Genomic DNA, 15,783 nt, shown 5'->3' on the forward strand with positions numbered 1-15,783 from the left:
TTGTATATATGATAGGACCAGGCACCCCTACGTTTGCAAACATACATTGAGCCAGCCAAGCAAATCGCTGCCTACTACAAAACGGGAAGCCCTCCGGGAGTAGTATTCTCTTCTGGTGCCAGGTTTCACTGTAGTGTTTGTGGTATTACAAAAAAACATTAGCATGCTCTGAAGCCTGGTGAAACGGGAACAGTCACAGTCGTTTAACAGGCAAGGTGAGCCTTCGGAAACCACCTTGATAAACAAGGATATAAAGTTGAATTAAAATTAACAAACTGTTTACATAGTAGTGTGTTATTGTTTCTGTATTATGAACATATTCAACAGTTTGGCCTTTTGGCATCATGCAGCCAGACATTATGTAGTTAGATCCACATACACGCACTAAGCACACTAAGCAAACACACACTAAGCATACACACTAAGCACACACAGAGGTAGATGGGTACACACAGAAAGATAGATGGATTGACAGATAGATAGCAAGTTTCTTGGTAAAGCGGTGTTTCCCACGGACGACCCCCTGAAACCTCCCCCAAGAGTTTCTCTCGTGTGACGTATCTTTCCATATTCGCGTATGGACGTGGACTTTGGGCGGCTCCTATTGGTTGTGAAAGCGTCTTATTGAGTCAGTCAGAGAGGGAGGGTAGAAACAACAAGCTGCCGTAGACGAAAGGGCTATAGTGGGATGCTTATAGCTGTCATCGAGGTAGGATACAACAAATACAAAGATGTGATGCTCCCTCTTACCAAGACGGACACAATTTCGTTTCCCGAAGATAAATAGAAAGCCTCCATATCGTGTGGCATGGATGTGTCTTGTTCTGCCGGGGGTTGCCATTGGATGGGGCGGGGTGATGTTTAGGTTCCGGTATAAAGCAAGATAGAAAACAGGCATTCGGAGAAATGTGGCACCGGCTACCAACGCAGTTATTTTGTACCCGAGAAAATGAGGAGTTTAGCCGCTTTTTATAGCCGGACTGCGGTCTAAGAAGACAATCTAGAGGGGCGACTGGAAATAGCGGATCTATGCGGATCCCATCTACCCCCAGTCCGTCAATACGATGAGGACGCTATTTGCATTTTGTTGTCTCTTCCTGATTACCGGAGGAGCGGACCAGGTGACGACGGGCAAGTCCCCAAGCAACAGCGACAATACGAACGTGACGGCCGATAGCGACCGAAGGTATATTAGAATCGGCGACGGATCATCGCACGAATTTGAATTTCCCGAAAACACCAACGGCGTGATTGTTATCTCCAGTCAGTACCGGAGCACCAACGCGAGCAGGAAGGGGCGCGAGAGCTGGAAGCAGACGCTGAGCGTCCACTCGTTGGACCCGGAGGTTTTATCAATCCTGAATGTGACTGACGGTGGACGTGCGGGGCCAGTTAAAAGTTATATTATCACAATAAGGTCTGGTTTGCCAGGCACAGCACAGTTGCAGATCCAGCTCCTGGACCTAGATCAGGACGACGCCATGTCAGTTCTGATTGAAGAGAGGACAGACTACTCCATCAGGGTGTCAACTCCAGGAAGTGAGGATGCTTCCACCCTGCTCATTCAGCCCGGGGGCTTTTCCCACTTCTCAGAGAACCCCGTGCTGTTTGCCTTGCTGCCCCTCATCTTCATCAACAAGTGTGCCTTTGGGTGCAAAGTGGAGGTGGAGGTGCTCAAGGGTCTCCTGAGGAGGCCTGCGCCGTTGCTACTTGGGGTGGTGGGACAGTTTCTGGTGATGCCTTTGTATGCGTATTGCTTGTCCGAACTGGCCTCCCTGCCCAAGGCACTCTCTCTAGGCCTGGTGATCACCTGCTCTGCCCCGGGGGGCGGTGGGGGTTACCTCTACAGCCTGTTGCTAGGCGGCGACGTGACCCTTGCCATCTCCATGACGCTGGTCTCCACGGTGGTGGCGGCGGCGGCCATGCCCCTGTCGTCGGCACTGTACGGCTGGCTGCTGGGCGTGCACGCCGCCCTGCACGTGCCCTTCATCAAGATCCTGGGCACCCTGCTCTTCATCGCCATCCCCATCTCGCTGGGCATGCTGGTGAAGCTGCGGCTGCCGGGACTCACCAGAGTCCTGCTGGCGCTCATCCGGCCCTTCAGCTTTGTGCTCATCGTGGGCGGCATCTTCATGGCCTATCAGATGGGCGCGTCCATCCTGGCCAACGTCCGGCCGCAGATAGTGGCGGCCGGGGTGACCGTGCCCATGTTCGGCCTGCTGGTCGGGGCGGCCCTGGCGAAGACGGCGGCGCTGGCGTCGCCACAGAGGAAGACGGTGAGCATCGAGGTGGGCGTCCAGAACAGCCTGCTGGCCCTCGCCGTCATGCAGCTGTCCTTCCAGCGGGCCGAGGCAGACTTTGCGTCGCAGGCGCCCTTCATCGTGGCGCTCAGCAGCACCTCGGAGATGCTCCTCATCGTCCTGGGACACTTTGTGCACCGGAGGTTCTGCGGGACGGCCGCCCCCAGGACTGTCACCTGATTGTAGCCTAGTGGGTGCTGCCCCCCCCCCCCTCTCTCCCCCTCTGTCCCCTGTTCCCCCCCCCGACACCTCCCAACCCCGATAACCTGTGTATGGATGTGGGCGCCCCATGTTTGGGGCGACCGTCCAGCTGCGCGAGGCGACATTTATTTAACAATCAACTCTCCATCGGTCAGCGTTGTGCACATAGTGGCGGCTGGGCTTTACTTTGGAGGGTTATTTTTCAGTGTTTTCATGTAAAACCAAAGGCCTTTTACCCTCCGAGCTGTTTTGTGTTCTTTTCCAGTATGTGCTTTTTAAACAAGATTGTACTGTGAGGTACTTGATGTGTCGATACACATGTGAAGAAAAATACTTATAAAGAAGATATTTTTCTACAAATGTTTTTTTTTATTTTAAAAAACAACAAAAAAACATTGATTTGTATCATGTTTACAAGTGGTCCAAGTGTCTTAGGAATGCAAATTTGAAAAAAGGATAATCTGTTGTTTTTTAAGGACGGGGAAATATGGATGTTTCAAAGTATCTGCTATTGATTGTGTTTTCTGGATACAGGAAATCTTGTACTTGAATATTGCAAGAAAATAAATGAAAAATAAATGCATTGAGAAAATCAGTTCACAGTAGCCTATGTCGCTGGGATATTGAAATGAATGCAAACTAAACTCTCTCGCTATCGTGGTTAGTTTGGGGCTTCACGCCGAGATCTCCACAAAGCCTTGTTGGTAATCATCATTCTTGTTAGTCATTTTCGGTAAACTATTCACTGAATGCTTTCGACTTTTTCAAATACAAAAGCTGGAACATTGTGTGCACATAATTAAAAAGACTGAACACGCATTCCTTTGTCTGGCCAGAGACCTTAACCAGGGAGCATTTTTCATTGCAGGAAGCATTTCTTTACTTTTCACCTTTTTTTTTCTCTCTCGTTAAAAGCATAGTGGCGGCCGCCGGCACTAATTCTTCACACTAAGCTTTTGTAGTGGAAAAGTAAAGTGTTCAAACATGTTTTTTTTTCCCCTTTTGCGTGTGGCCGAACCCACCTTTCAACCAGACGCAAAACCTGCCTGACTGAAGGTTGTTGGTTTTGCCGTGAAATCTGGTACCTTTTTATTCCTTTCATCAAGGTGCCACAACATTTTATCCCTACAGTGGGTGATTACAATGCCTCTGAAGATGACCTGGTGATGGATTGCTAAAGAAGAATCTAATTCTAAACAGCAGAATGGCCTAGGTTTTACATAGTACAGTATACCAGGTTGCTGATTCAACATCCTGTCTGTTGGAAGTGCTGATGCAATGTCAGTGTGTCTGTGAGTTGGCCATAATCGTTGGGAGATATAATACACACACAAACACAATATCGGGTGTAGACAAATTGGTAATCTGCACAACATGATTCCTAGTTACAGCAACAAAGCTACCCTATTACATTACTCATTGTAAGAATTCACACTTAACAATAACCCTTTACTTTGCTATCCTTTGTTGGTGCTTTGAAGTCAGTCATTCAGATTAACTTTAGACTCCTGTTTCACCTCGATTACAATGTTGAAAGGAGCTGCTGGGGGGTAATGTTTTCCCCTTGTAGATTTTGGTATTGCATGCTGTAGCACAACACATAACCTTCGCCCCAGTTCAGTTCAGGGTGCTGGGTGCATACACTAACTTTTGCTGCCTGTGAACAACAAAGCTTGGCCCAGTTTGAAGCAGCTTATACAAGCGTCATTGTCCAATTGCCAACAGTTTTCTACCATCCTGTCCCCAGCTCTCCAGAAATTTGAATTGCAGTGAGACTGTAGGAATGTGAAATTATTTTTGGGTAGTATTATTCATGCTAAAGGCATCGGGTACGAGATGTCAGTTGCTGCACTATCAATTCCATTGAGATGGAAGGCATTAATGTGGTGGAAAGGATTAAAGTAAATTCACACACATTTTGGAAGAGTTAGAGAAGCGTAGAGGTCCAGCTCTGAGCCAAAATGTAGCTTCCTGGATCATAGAGCTTTGTCGGGGGACAATGTTTTCATTGTTTGAGACAGGTTATAATAACTTCATAGGGAGGATCACTTATTTCAAGAACATGACGATACGTTTTTGAAACCTTTGATATAAGCCAATGAAAATCAAGATTTTGTCAATATAACTTAATAGACGAATATGTTAACAAGCCATTGCGTGTCTGCTCATGATGTAACATAACCTACCCGTTATGGATCACTTTTAATTCATACAGGTTGGATGGGTAGCGCTGCGGGCCTTTTTACTTGACAGTGCAATGTTAATACATTTTTGTCTATAGTGTGCTGCTTCAGTGGTTTTAGTAATAATAATAATAATACATTTCATTTAGAGGCGCCTTTCAAGACACCCAAGGTCAACAGTAGTAGTAGTAGACATAGTCTGATAAGACATTGTTGTGGTGGTGTTAGTAGACTTAATATAATTATACATTGTTTTTGTGGTGTAAATACTCTATAATCTAGTGTGTGCTTCGTTCAGTAGAATTTAACCATTATTATTAGTAATCGGGCTGTGTCAGAGAATGGTGAGTACGCCTTTTCTTATCTTCCAACATGTTCTGTTGTGCAACCTAGGGTTACTTGCACATAGGGTTGTGGTGAACTAATCTTATAACCAGTGTAGGGTATTTTTACACACAGTCTAGGATAAAGTTAAAGAATGTGCGCTTACTTTAGGAGATCATTTTCCCTGCTTGAGGTGGGAAATTTGTTATTTGTGTGTGTGAGAACGGGTTTATATTGCTAGGCTCTCAACTTGGGGTTATTTTAGCATATAGCAGTTGTGGGCTTAGAGCAACAGGGTTTCTGAATCACCCCTAAATGAAAATGTACACTTTGCCCCATTCAAAACTTCCATTTTCTTTCAAGTTTCACACTGTGTCTGTAACTTGTCTCTGTCACAATTAAACTTTGCTGTACTGTACCGCCTACCAGGTCTTCTTGGAGGATTATGGAGGACTTGGACATCCTCCTTTCGAACAGCCCGGAATAGGGATCCCCCAAACCCTCGCTGATTCCCTCCCTCCACTCACAAAGGTGGTAACCAACTCAACCTTATATTCTCCAAGAACTGCTCCACCACCGACCTTACTGTAACACTTCTTCATGTCCCTCACCACTCTTTATCTTACTCTCTTCCCCTCTTTCAAACTGACACCTCCTTCTACACATACTGTGCCTAGCCGTCACAAACCTTTGCCCCCTGTGTCCCTCTATTTGCCTCGTCCTGCTCTGTGGTTGATAGATTCGGTGCGTGCTGACCGAACCACAAGAGCAGCTGATAGACAATGGTGCAAATCCAAGAGCCCTGACAACCTTCATGCCTACCACCCTCTTCTCTCCTCTTTTTCAGTCTCCTTATCTGCACCACCAAAGCTCAATCTGGACAAGACTGTGCGGCTCTTCCTTCCAGGGAATAAATCAACCACAATCTCTCCATCAATGTTGAGAACTCTGTGGTGTCTACGGCTCAAAGGGGAAGGAACTCCTGCATATGCATGCTCCACAACATCAGCAGGATACGTGCGTTTCTCATTCAGAAGGCCACGCAGGTTTGTCATTTGTGTGTCATCATGTCATTTTGCAAATAGACTACTTCGACCCCCATCTGGCTGGTCTGTCAGCATGTACCATTCGACGTCTGTAGCGCATCCAGAAGGCAGCAAAGTGGCCTGTCAACCCACCCAAGTTCTCATGCAACACCGCGCCAACGCACTCTGCACCGGCTACCATTTGGATGCTTGAATCCGATTCATGTCACTGGTACTTGCCTACAGTGCTGCTATTTGGCTCAGGCCCGTCCTAACAACCGGCTTGCTGTGAGTGGTCCCCAGATGCTGCTCATGAAGGAAACTGAATTGAATTGAAATCAAATTAATAAAAAAATGTCTCTCTGCTTTTTTGACCAATTGCAGGATTCTTGTAATTTCTGGGTTGTATTGTCATGTTTGAATGCATTTATTGTAAGTTGATTTGTATAAAAGCGTCCGCTTAAGAAATATAATGTAATATGTAGTGCTTGTGTGTGAGTGTGTGTCTGCGCATGTGTTGTGTGTGTGCGCAAGGTCATCTCTTTCTCAGACACAGGCCATCTACTCAGCTGTCTTACACACACACACACACACACACACACACACACACACACACACACACACACACACTGCTTCTGATCTTTTTTTGTCTGCTGTCTGCAGGCTAAAAGCAAAGTAGTTGGCAGGGCAATTTGCAGCCTGTGTGTGTTGGTGGTGGATGAGACAGGGGGCGGGTGGATGAGACAGGGGGGGGGGGGGCTGGTGGATGAGACAGGGGGGAGGGCGGCGGCAGGTGGGGTGGGGTGGGCTGGGATTCAGAATCATCTCTTCATGTTCATGCATTCAAATAATTGATTCTCTTTGGCAAGTGCAAATTTTCTTTCTAAAACTAAAGTACCGCATGATATAAAGGACTGATACCAACACACACACAAATAATAATGTATTGAAAACAGTGCCTCCTCTTTATTTTAAAGGAAGCAAACTCTTTCTCTGTAACCATAGTATGACACCGCAGTCTAGTCTGTAAGTCAGTCTGAATGTGTGATTATTAGGAGCATTTGTATTATTTCAAAAATTACGGCTCATTCACCAATTCTCAATTACTAAATATTTGGGGGGGGGGGGGGGGGGGGGGTCCATTGGAGTCCAGTCATTTATAATTGGACTCCCATTATTTACTTGAATAAATTAATTATCAAGCTCAAGTACACTTTATGTGGTTATTATGGAATAAAAGGGCTAGGAATTAACCCACACCCACCCACCCTCCCACACACACACACACACACACACACACACACACACACACACACACACACACACACACACACACACACACACACACACACACACACACACACACACACACACACACACACACACACACACACACTGCTCTCTGATATCTTTTGGTCTGCTGTCTGCTATTGTGCTAAAAACCAATACACACAAACTGTAGAACCTGGTTAAAACCAGACTGTATGAAATAGGTTGAAAGAAACTCAGGGTTAGCTCTTGTCCATCCAGCCGGATAGTGCAGATTGGCTTCGGTTTCATCCAATGAGTCGGAAGAGCGCGAAGACACATGACGTAAATGTCATATCAAAAATATGGCAGTGCAGAACGAAATATTTATAAACTAAGGTTAAACAACATATAGATAGCTAAACACGGCTACTACAATTGGCTAGTAGCAGTTAGGTTTACTTTTCACAATAACAATATGTCACTAAATCTGAGCTCCGTTTCACAAAAAAGGACTCTCGAAAGCATCCTTGGTGAGTCGAAGGGTTTGTTTCCTCTCCTTGTATAACGTTCTTCGTGTCGACGTCAGACTTCATGTGGTTTTGTGTCGGCGATACTCTGCCATATTTGACTAAAAAGAGTTGTGCCTTAATGTAAAATCCTAAGGCAACCTTAATTCACGTAACCTAGGTTAATGAAAACTTTGCTTTGCCACATCTCGCATGAGAAACAGCAGTTTCGAACACACCAATGTCTCGCATAATAACAAATCATTTTACGAAACTACCAACATTTGTTAGTTTGCTTTAAAAATGGCGGGGGTCGTTGCCTTGTGACGTATTGATGAACAAGCCACATGACCGCTATAATCTCGGATTGAAATTAAGTTTGAATACGATTCGTTATAGTAAATTGATGCACAGTAAATACATTTGTGACATTATATAATAATTTGCTGTTCCTATATAAAACATTGTTTTAAAACGATATTACCATAGAACTCTAACCTATGGTAATACATTATATATAATAATAATAATAATATAATAATAATATACCTGATGGTTTATTTATGTGATATGAATCGGGACTGAATTCCAATATGAGATGTTAATGTTGACTTTCACATGCGCTCTTCTATCCATCTTTAAATATTACACCAAAATCGAACTATTTGTCACACCAATATTACTGGTAACTGCCGTTATTTGTATCTGCATAGAAGAATAATCATTATATTGTGAAAATGACCGGTGATATATCAACTCCACATTCAATTCACAGCTGGTCGTGTGACAAAGAGGCCAAAGGTGGAGGATACCAAGGAGCTCCAAGAGGCAGCAATCCAACTGTTGTACCGACACCAGAACATCTCAGGCCTGCTCTCGGAAGTCGTGGTTAGTTGACTAAGGCGTTGTGAGAATAGTACTTATTAAGTTTGGTTTAAAACTTGAAATGTGAAGTGAGATGGTTGCATTGGCATTAGCGACAGTCTCTTGTAGTAATAAATGTGTTTGTCCTATGGAATGCATAGGCCTTGAGTCATTTGTGTTTAAAAAAATATTGCCAAACAATCAATTATTTAAATTGGTCTTAACTCCCTATACATTCAATACCAACTACTGAAATAGAATGGCCCTGGCTGCCTACATTTATTTTCTTCCATGAAGATTCAACGGCCTTCCGCAGACACGTGTGTGGAAAAAGCGGAGCAGAAACAGACTGTCTCAGAGTTTCTTCCCTCAGCTCTTACTGGATCACTTCTATGTGAGTTTTGGCCGTTTCCCTTCATAAACAACGTTGTTTCAAGTATTGGGCCATATTGATGGCCTTGGTTTGCACTTTGCATCATCGGATGCCACATAGCAGGAGAAAGAGTGCTTCCCTCCTGATGCCAGTAATGACATCTCCTCCTGCACTATCCCCGAATGCTCTAGCAGCATTTCTCGGAAATGGCACGTCCTAATTGTTTTCCTGTGTTTTTGTGTCTTTTGTGAGCTTGAGGTCACTCTGTATTGGATTTTCTCTGCATCTCTGCATGCTCATTCTGTTTGTGTGTAACAATGTGCATGCAATGATTGTATTTATTTCTGTATTCTTTGTATTTATATTTCATCCCTAGTGCCTGTGTTGAAGCGGCAGGCAGACAAGCTTGGCGTGTCGGTGGTCGCTCTTTCTGTCAGGACTGTCCTGAAGAGACTGAGAATGACTTGTAATGATGACGATGATTATGAAGCTAAAGAGGGCATTGGGGTGAAGAGAGTTCTGCTCACCTCTTGTCAGCGAGTAAGTGTTGGAACGATTGGCTTGCATAGTGGACACTATGCAAAAACAATCAGGGCCACTTCATTTCGGTAGTTCCAAAGTAAATATGTGGTTATGTGTGTGAACGTGATCCCTTCAGGTTCAGCTGTGTTCGCTGCTGCTCTCAGCCAGAGAGCTGCTATCTCTCGGAGCATTCTGCCCCAAGCTCTTTTGGCAGGAGTACACAAAGCATCAGGTGTGTTAATAAGCGTCAGTATGTTCTTGTGTATGTAAAAAATTTGGGTATGCTTGAAATGTGTATAGTTCGAATATGTGCAAATTGGTGTGCATAGTATGAACAGTTATAACATCATTCAAGATTTTGGAGGAAATAAATATAAATGTATCATTTAAATATTTTAATTTCATTTTTTTGTCCCCTTTAGACACAGTACAAGCTAGAGGTTGCACACCACCTTTACGCTCAGGACATCCTGAGCATCAAATACATTTTAGAGAGGTAAAGTGATCTTCACTCTTCTTTTGTTAGTAAAAAAAACAACATACTGGTACAAAAAAATGTCGGTCATGTCAGGGTGACGAGGGTGTTTTTTTGTTTTTTTTATGATATGCAGTTGTTGTTTTGTGAGGTTGTGTGAGGTTGCTTAAACAATCAAACTAAAATAATGCTAAATACTTAAATCCTCTTAGATTCACTTAGGCTTCAGTTAAATACCACACAAATACTTTTTTGTGTTGCAGCCCAGTACCACAGATCCCTTTTGTCAAAAGCTGTGTAATTATATCATGATTTTAAAAATCAGAAACTGTATTCTATCCAATGGGTTTTATCATATAACATATTTAGTTTGTAGACTCTACCTTCCCCAAACCAGCAGAACAACATATCGGTTCATCTGTCTTGTCTCTGCAGTGATGCAGAAGCAAGGGTGTGGATGGTGGCTGGGTTAAAGGCTCTCTGTAGTAGGACATCTCCGCAGGCGCAGCAGGAAGAGGTGCAGGTGGAAGAGGAGAGAGACATTCAGCAGGCAGTTCTTTCCTGTAAGAGATTTTATTTGCCTCGTCTGGCTGAGGAAAAGGCAGTTTGGGTGGCCTCTTCTGTAGTTATTTATCATTATAAACAAAAACATCAGCTCTCTTATGAGCACTCAGTCATCAATCTTTTTCTGAGTTTATATGACATAATTTAATAGATATATGCACAAGCGAGTTTCGTAAAGAAAGTATCGGTGTCTTCGGCATTAAGATTCATGACAATTAGTGTGTTATCTATTAATGTACTTTTGGTATTTAGTGTGTGAACATTGAACATAGCCTGCTTGGATTACAGTCACCAACAGCAGGAGTAGGGTTTGTTAATAGGTTGTTGTTACCGAGAAAGGTGTGTGAAAGCTTTTTACATTTCCCCCAGTGTCTGAGCTTTAACGCTAGGCTGTCAGGAAAAGATGATAAAACATTTTGTAACCTTTTTGAATCGATACCTACGTCTAGCTGACCTTGATAGTGACATGTGATACCTACAACAATGTGTGTCTTGAATCAGCCTATCAAGGCTGTTGTTAAACATACATAACCTATCTATTGTTGAGGAATGGCTGACTGTGTGTTGCAGCGGTGGTGGGGGTCCTGGTGGGGAGTGGCTTTGAGGAGAACAAGGGCCCGGCGGGACCCAGCAGGAGGACCTCAGTCACCTGCTGCTCTATACTGGACCACATGCTCTGTTGTGAGTCAGGCTTTCCTCCCAGCTATGCTAGTCGTGATTGATTATTCAAATAACTTTCCTTTTTCTAAAAAAAGAATATACACAAGTGGACGCCTATTTGAATTCCCCTAACCATGATGCATAATGCTGTCTGAGCATAATGGACAGCATAATGGATGCCTCTATCCCTCACTCTCACTCACTAAGGGCTCCTAGACAGCTTGGATATGTTGCAAGGCCAGCCATGCGGTGAGGCAGCACTGGAGAATTGGTGAGTGCTCAGCCTTACTATGGAGACATAATGCGTTGGTCCTACTCAGTAGAACCACTGTGCGAAAAAGGTCCTACAAGATAGACCCACCATGGAGCATAACAATCCTTATCATAATGGTAATGATGGTCTCTTCTGGTCTCTAATTTCAAAAAGTATGTCTCTTTTTTGAATGTCTCCCTCCTGCACAGGGTCCAGCTGCTGGATGCGTCTCTTTGTGGCACCTCAGCGTCGCCAGAAGCCCTGCGCCGCTTCTTCATGCACAGCCTCACACAGACACTCACCTACAAACCTCGCCTTAAAGGTTGACCACCAGTGACCTGTCCCACTGGTACACTCCATCGATCCAAGGCACGCCATGTCTTGAAATGTCTCCTTTTGCTTCTGTCCACAGTGTCAGATGCCATCGCCATGCAGAACGAGTGGAGCTTTGCTAAAACCAGCAGGTTGCTGACTGTCCTGTTTCGTAAGGTGAAACATCTTTTCATATTGCATGTTGACCGGTGTTGTAGGTGTGCATCTCTGCGACGCTGCATGAGAGCATGTACCCTTTGGCAACGTGCTTTGGGGAAAAAAAACTATCCCTTGTCGGGTGTCTCTCACCCTCTGCCTCTGAATTCCACAGCCCCCTGTGAAAGCCTGAGTAACGGGTAAAGACTGCACGATTTGCTTTTCTCTCTCAGGCCACAGTTTTTTTTTGTTGAAAAATAAATGTGCTGGCCGTAAGCATTGGGATTTGCTCTTGAATGTGGCATGTATATAAGTGAATGTCTTCACTACTGAAAAGGTCATCTTTAGGTGCTTCATGTTTGTAGAAATAAATCCTCAAAAAGATACTTTTGAATTCTGAACTGCATTTAACCCACCACTAAATCCTCACTTAGTAGAGAATAACCATTTGCATCATGTTGCTTTTTTTTATTAAAAGTATTAAGGTGTGTGTGTGTGTGTGTGTGTGTGTGTGTGTGTGTGTGTGTGTGTGTGTGTGTGTGTGTGTGTGTGTGTGTGTGTGTGTGTGTGTGTGTGTGTGTGTGTGTGTGTGTGTGTGTGTGTGTGTTGCACGCCTCATACAGCTGGCCATAGTCTTCAGTGTGGAGGACTTGCTCATTCAGCTGCAGCAGGTGTTGGAGACTCACGAAGTAAACTGGCAGAACGTCCTCAGCTTCTTGTCCACCCTGCTGGTCTTCAACCCCAATGCCCAGCCCTGCCTCAGAGGTCCCTACATAATATCATTATCATGATCATTATCGTTTAATGTAGTTGATTTCTTAGTTACGGTGTGTGTTGAATGTATTTGTTATTGGAAATGCATTTAGTAAAATCCAATGCGTTGGATTGAAGGATAAATACCCACTCTCTCTGCCGCTACCAGAAATGCTGGGCAAGTTGCTGGCTTCAGCATTTGAAAGCTATGATCTAGAGAACATGATCACAGCCTTCTTGCTGGCTCGCCAGGGGGCCCTGGAGGGCCCCAGCTTCTTCCCCTCCTACAGCGAATGGTTCAAGGTTGGTCCTACACTGACCCAAGTCCCACACACGCGTTTCGGCCCTTCATGATCTAATTTTTCTTTTCTTTTTAAATTGAACAATATACCCCTGATCACAAAGAAAACCAGTGACAACAGTACATTTTACTTGAATTTACTTTTCCTCACAATTTTCTTTTAAAAACCTTTTAGAACTTTATGCTGATTGTTTAAAATTACTGTATTATCACATATCACACTTAATGTATCATTTCTTTCTTCTATATTAGCTATCTTTTGGTGGACATAGCAGTTACCATGGGAGCAGCAAGAAATCTTTGGTGTTCCTGCTGAAGTTCCTGTCCGATCTGGTGCCCTTTGACCCCCCTCAGTACCTCAAGGTAACCCTTATAACCCTACACCACTATAGCTTTAACCAACAAGATTCTAGAGGTTAACCTGTGCGTAGGTACACCGTACAAGTGATCTGATCCCAGCCACCACAATTTCCATCATCCTAATCATCTGCTCAGCTCGGATGTGCATGTTCCTATCCTTCGTGTCGTAGGTTCACCTGCTGCATCCCCCCTACACAGCAGTGAAGCACCGCAGCCTGATGCAGGAGTACGTCTCCCTCGCTAAGACAAGGCTGGCCGACCTCAAGGTGAGCCCTGTGAACAGCTAGAAAAACACTCAATTATCTAGACAAATAGCTAAATACCTAGGACAGATTCCTAATAGCATTCCTTCTGTAGGTGTCAGTTGAGGACATGAGTATGTACGAAGATGTTTCTGGGGCCACTGGAGAACCGGGGAAGGTAACAGTGACTCTTAGTGGTTGGGCTCTAATAATGCACTTTTGTGACTGCTTGAAACAATACAACTTGGTTGATACTGGGTCTTTGATGAGTGTTTGCTGGTGTATGTGGGTTACTATTTCCTTAGCACCAGTGTCAAGCCTTACAGGATGTGGAGAGGGCATTGTCTCTGTTTAGAACCACAGGAAGAATCTCTGCCACAGTAATGGAGGCCAGGTATTTATGCGGCAGATTATGACCCTACATGCTTCATAGCAGCTTCTTCTTTTGCTATCTGTATTCACAAAATCTAAGTGTAAATATAAAGTACAATAAATAAAATATTATGGTCCCTTATTTACACCTTGACCCAACCGTACACCACAATGGGAGATGTAAAATGACTGAGTTAAAGATGGTTGACCGCCTCTTTCCAATCTCTGTGAACAGTATATTCCGGAGGCCGTATTTCCTCAACCGGTTTCTCCCAGCCCTGCTGACGCCACGTGTGGTGAGACACAAGCGTCTTTAGTCTGACCCGACTGCATGGAATATTAGCTTTGCAATCCATGTTTCACAGTACCTCAATTCACATATGGGATTTGGAAACAAAATGGTAAAACATAAAATGGCAAAATACATTTGAGTTAATTAATCAGGCAGTTACAGGTACAAGAGTTTGGTACTGTTCTAACTGTCCTGCTGGAGTCTTCAAAATGTTAACTCTGTGTATATGACTGTTTGCAGCTTCCTTTGAAGGCTGACCTTAAGATGACTTTCATAGATGCCCTAAAAAAGTGAGTAACAAAATGTGAAACATGCAACATCAGAAAGTGTGATATATTTTATAACATCCCATATCCTATTTGATTTTGATTTTGGCCAACTGAAAATCGAAGTCAAACTGTCTACACAGACGGCCCACACAGAATCCTTCGTACAACAATCAATGTTAAACATTGTTTGAATAATGTTTGTGTTTGCTTCAGAACTGAGAAGATCCCTGCCGGCCAGTACTCTTCCTATGTTGAGGCATGTCAGAGGCAGAGACAGCAGAACAGTGGGTATCTTATTTGATCTCCTTTTATGTTCTGTGTACTACTACTACTACTACTATGAAGCGGCAATGGTCAACTCTATATATGTATCTTTGTTTTGCTAGTTATACTTTGTTCACCCATTAACCTTGAGATAGTATTGTTAGCCAATTGGTTACATTGAACTAACTAACTTATACTTTTGTGTGTGTCTGTGTGTGTGTGCTCACATGCATGCTTGTGGAATGAAACCATACCCCTCTGCAGATAGTTGTTAACACTGATCTTGTATTATTCGTTCATTTTCTAAGACATACTTGCTTGTATATTTGTGTGTAAGGGGACTCTGAGTTGAATGTGTTTTGGGTTCCCAGAGAAAGGGACATCATGTATAGAGAAATATGACGGTGATGATAGTGATCCTCTGGATGGGTTGAATGTTCAACTGAAAGCGTTTAGGAGGCTGGTGAGAGTGGGTGAAGATGGAGGTAAGTGGAAACAGAACGCGCATACGCATGAACATGCACGAGCTCACCCTGACCCAGACATATGGCAGACATGATCAGTCACTAAACAAAAAAGCCACACAAAATGTCGCATTAATTAGCTATACACTTTTTTTAAACCAACCTTCTAATTGTAAACGTTATCACTGTTCTGCACTTTGTTTTTAGAAAGTTGGTCTTGAAATGTGACTAGTACTACAATTTTGATTGTATGCTTCAACTCTTCTCATTCTTACTTTTGATAAAATCATCTGCTTAAAATGTACCAAATGTAAATTTACCAGTCTACTTCCTCTGGTGGTCACACCCCCTACAGAGTTCTCTGCACAGCTGGCCAGGATCTCTCACACCCTGGGCGTTATCTTCCCAGACCGGGCCAGCGGCCCGGACGAACAGCGGGTCATCAAGCTTCACGTAGATGAGCCTCTGACGTGCAAGCTGCATGTCAAAGTATGCAT

The 15,783-nt window shown here is 43.9% G+C and overlaps 2 protein-coding genes across 3 annotated transcripts in view; both read left to right on the plus strand.

Moving 5' to 3' along the window:
• The first annotated feature begins 490 nt into the window (after positions 1-490).
• On the plus strand, positions 491-4,232 carry slc10a3 (solute carrier family 10 member 3). The gene has a single exon (XM_056599411.1). The coding sequence runs from the start codon at positions 1,065-1,067 to the stop codon at positions 2,478-2,480; it is 1,416 nt and encodes a 471-aa protein (XP_056455386.1). The 5' UTR covers positions 491-1,064; the 3' UTR covers positions 2,481-4,232.
• A 3,383-nt stretch (positions 4,233-7,615) lies between these two features.
• Positions 7,616-15,783, plus strand: part of LOC130388855 (Fanconi anemia group A protein) — a 98,894-nt gene continuing 90,726 nt past the window's right edge. The window contains exons 1-22 of one of the 2 annotated variants that reach the window (XM_056598414.1): positions 7,616-7,814; positions 8,566-8,678; positions 8,952-9,048; positions 9,404-9,567; positions 9,686-9,781; positions 9,972-10,045; positions 10,460-10,587; positions 11,159-11,269; positions 11,456-11,519; positions 11,711-11,823; positions 11,914-11,990; positions 12,593-12,734; positions 12,892-13,025; positions 13,276-13,386; positions 13,554-13,649; positions 13,741-13,803; positions 13,931-14,019; positions 14,233-14,293; positions 14,530-14,579; positions 14,772-14,842; positions 15,194-15,307; positions 15,642-15,775. In XM_056598414.1, the coding sequence (XP_056454389.1) occupies positions 7,760-7,814; positions 8,566-8,678; positions 8,952-9,048; positions 9,404-9,567; positions 9,686-9,781; positions 9,972-10,045; positions 10,460-10,587; positions 11,159-11,269; positions 11,456-11,519; positions 11,711-11,823; positions 11,914-11,990; positions 12,593-12,734; positions 12,892-13,025; positions 13,276-13,386; positions 13,554-13,649; positions 13,741-13,803; positions 13,931-14,019; positions 14,233-14,293; positions 14,530-14,579; positions 14,772-14,842; positions 15,194-15,307; positions 15,642-15,775 (2,157 nt within the window). In that variant the 5' untranslated portion in view covers positions 7,616-7,759. The remainder of the gene's footprint in view (positions 7,815-8,565; positions 8,679-8,951; positions 9,049-9,403; positions 9,568-9,685; positions 9,782-9,971; positions 10,046-10,459; positions 10,588-11,158; positions 11,270-11,455; positions 11,520-11,710; positions 11,824-11,913; positions 11,991-12,592; positions 12,735-12,891; positions 13,026-13,275; positions 13,387-13,553; positions 13,650-13,740; positions 13,804-13,930; positions 14,020-14,232; positions 14,294-14,529; positions 14,580-14,771; positions 14,843-15,193; positions 15,308-15,641; positions 15,776-15,783) is intronic. The other variant, XM_056598415.1, reaches the window with a different exon arrangement.

The sequence above is a fragment of the Gadus chalcogrammus genome, chromosome 9 (genome assembly GCF_026213295.1).
Source record: "Gadus chalcogrammus isolate NIFS_2021 chromosome 9, NIFS_Gcha_1.0, whole genome shotgun sequence".
Classification (NCBI taxonomy): Eukaryota; Metazoa; Chordata; class Actinopteri; order Gadiformes; family Gadidae; genus Gadus; species Gadus chalcogrammus.

Excerpts from the sequence above, each read along its gene's own strand:
- slc10a3 (XM_056599411.1), top strand. The coding sequence starts at position 1,065 with ATGAGGACGCTATTTGCATTTTGTTGTCTCTTCCTGATTACCGGAGGA.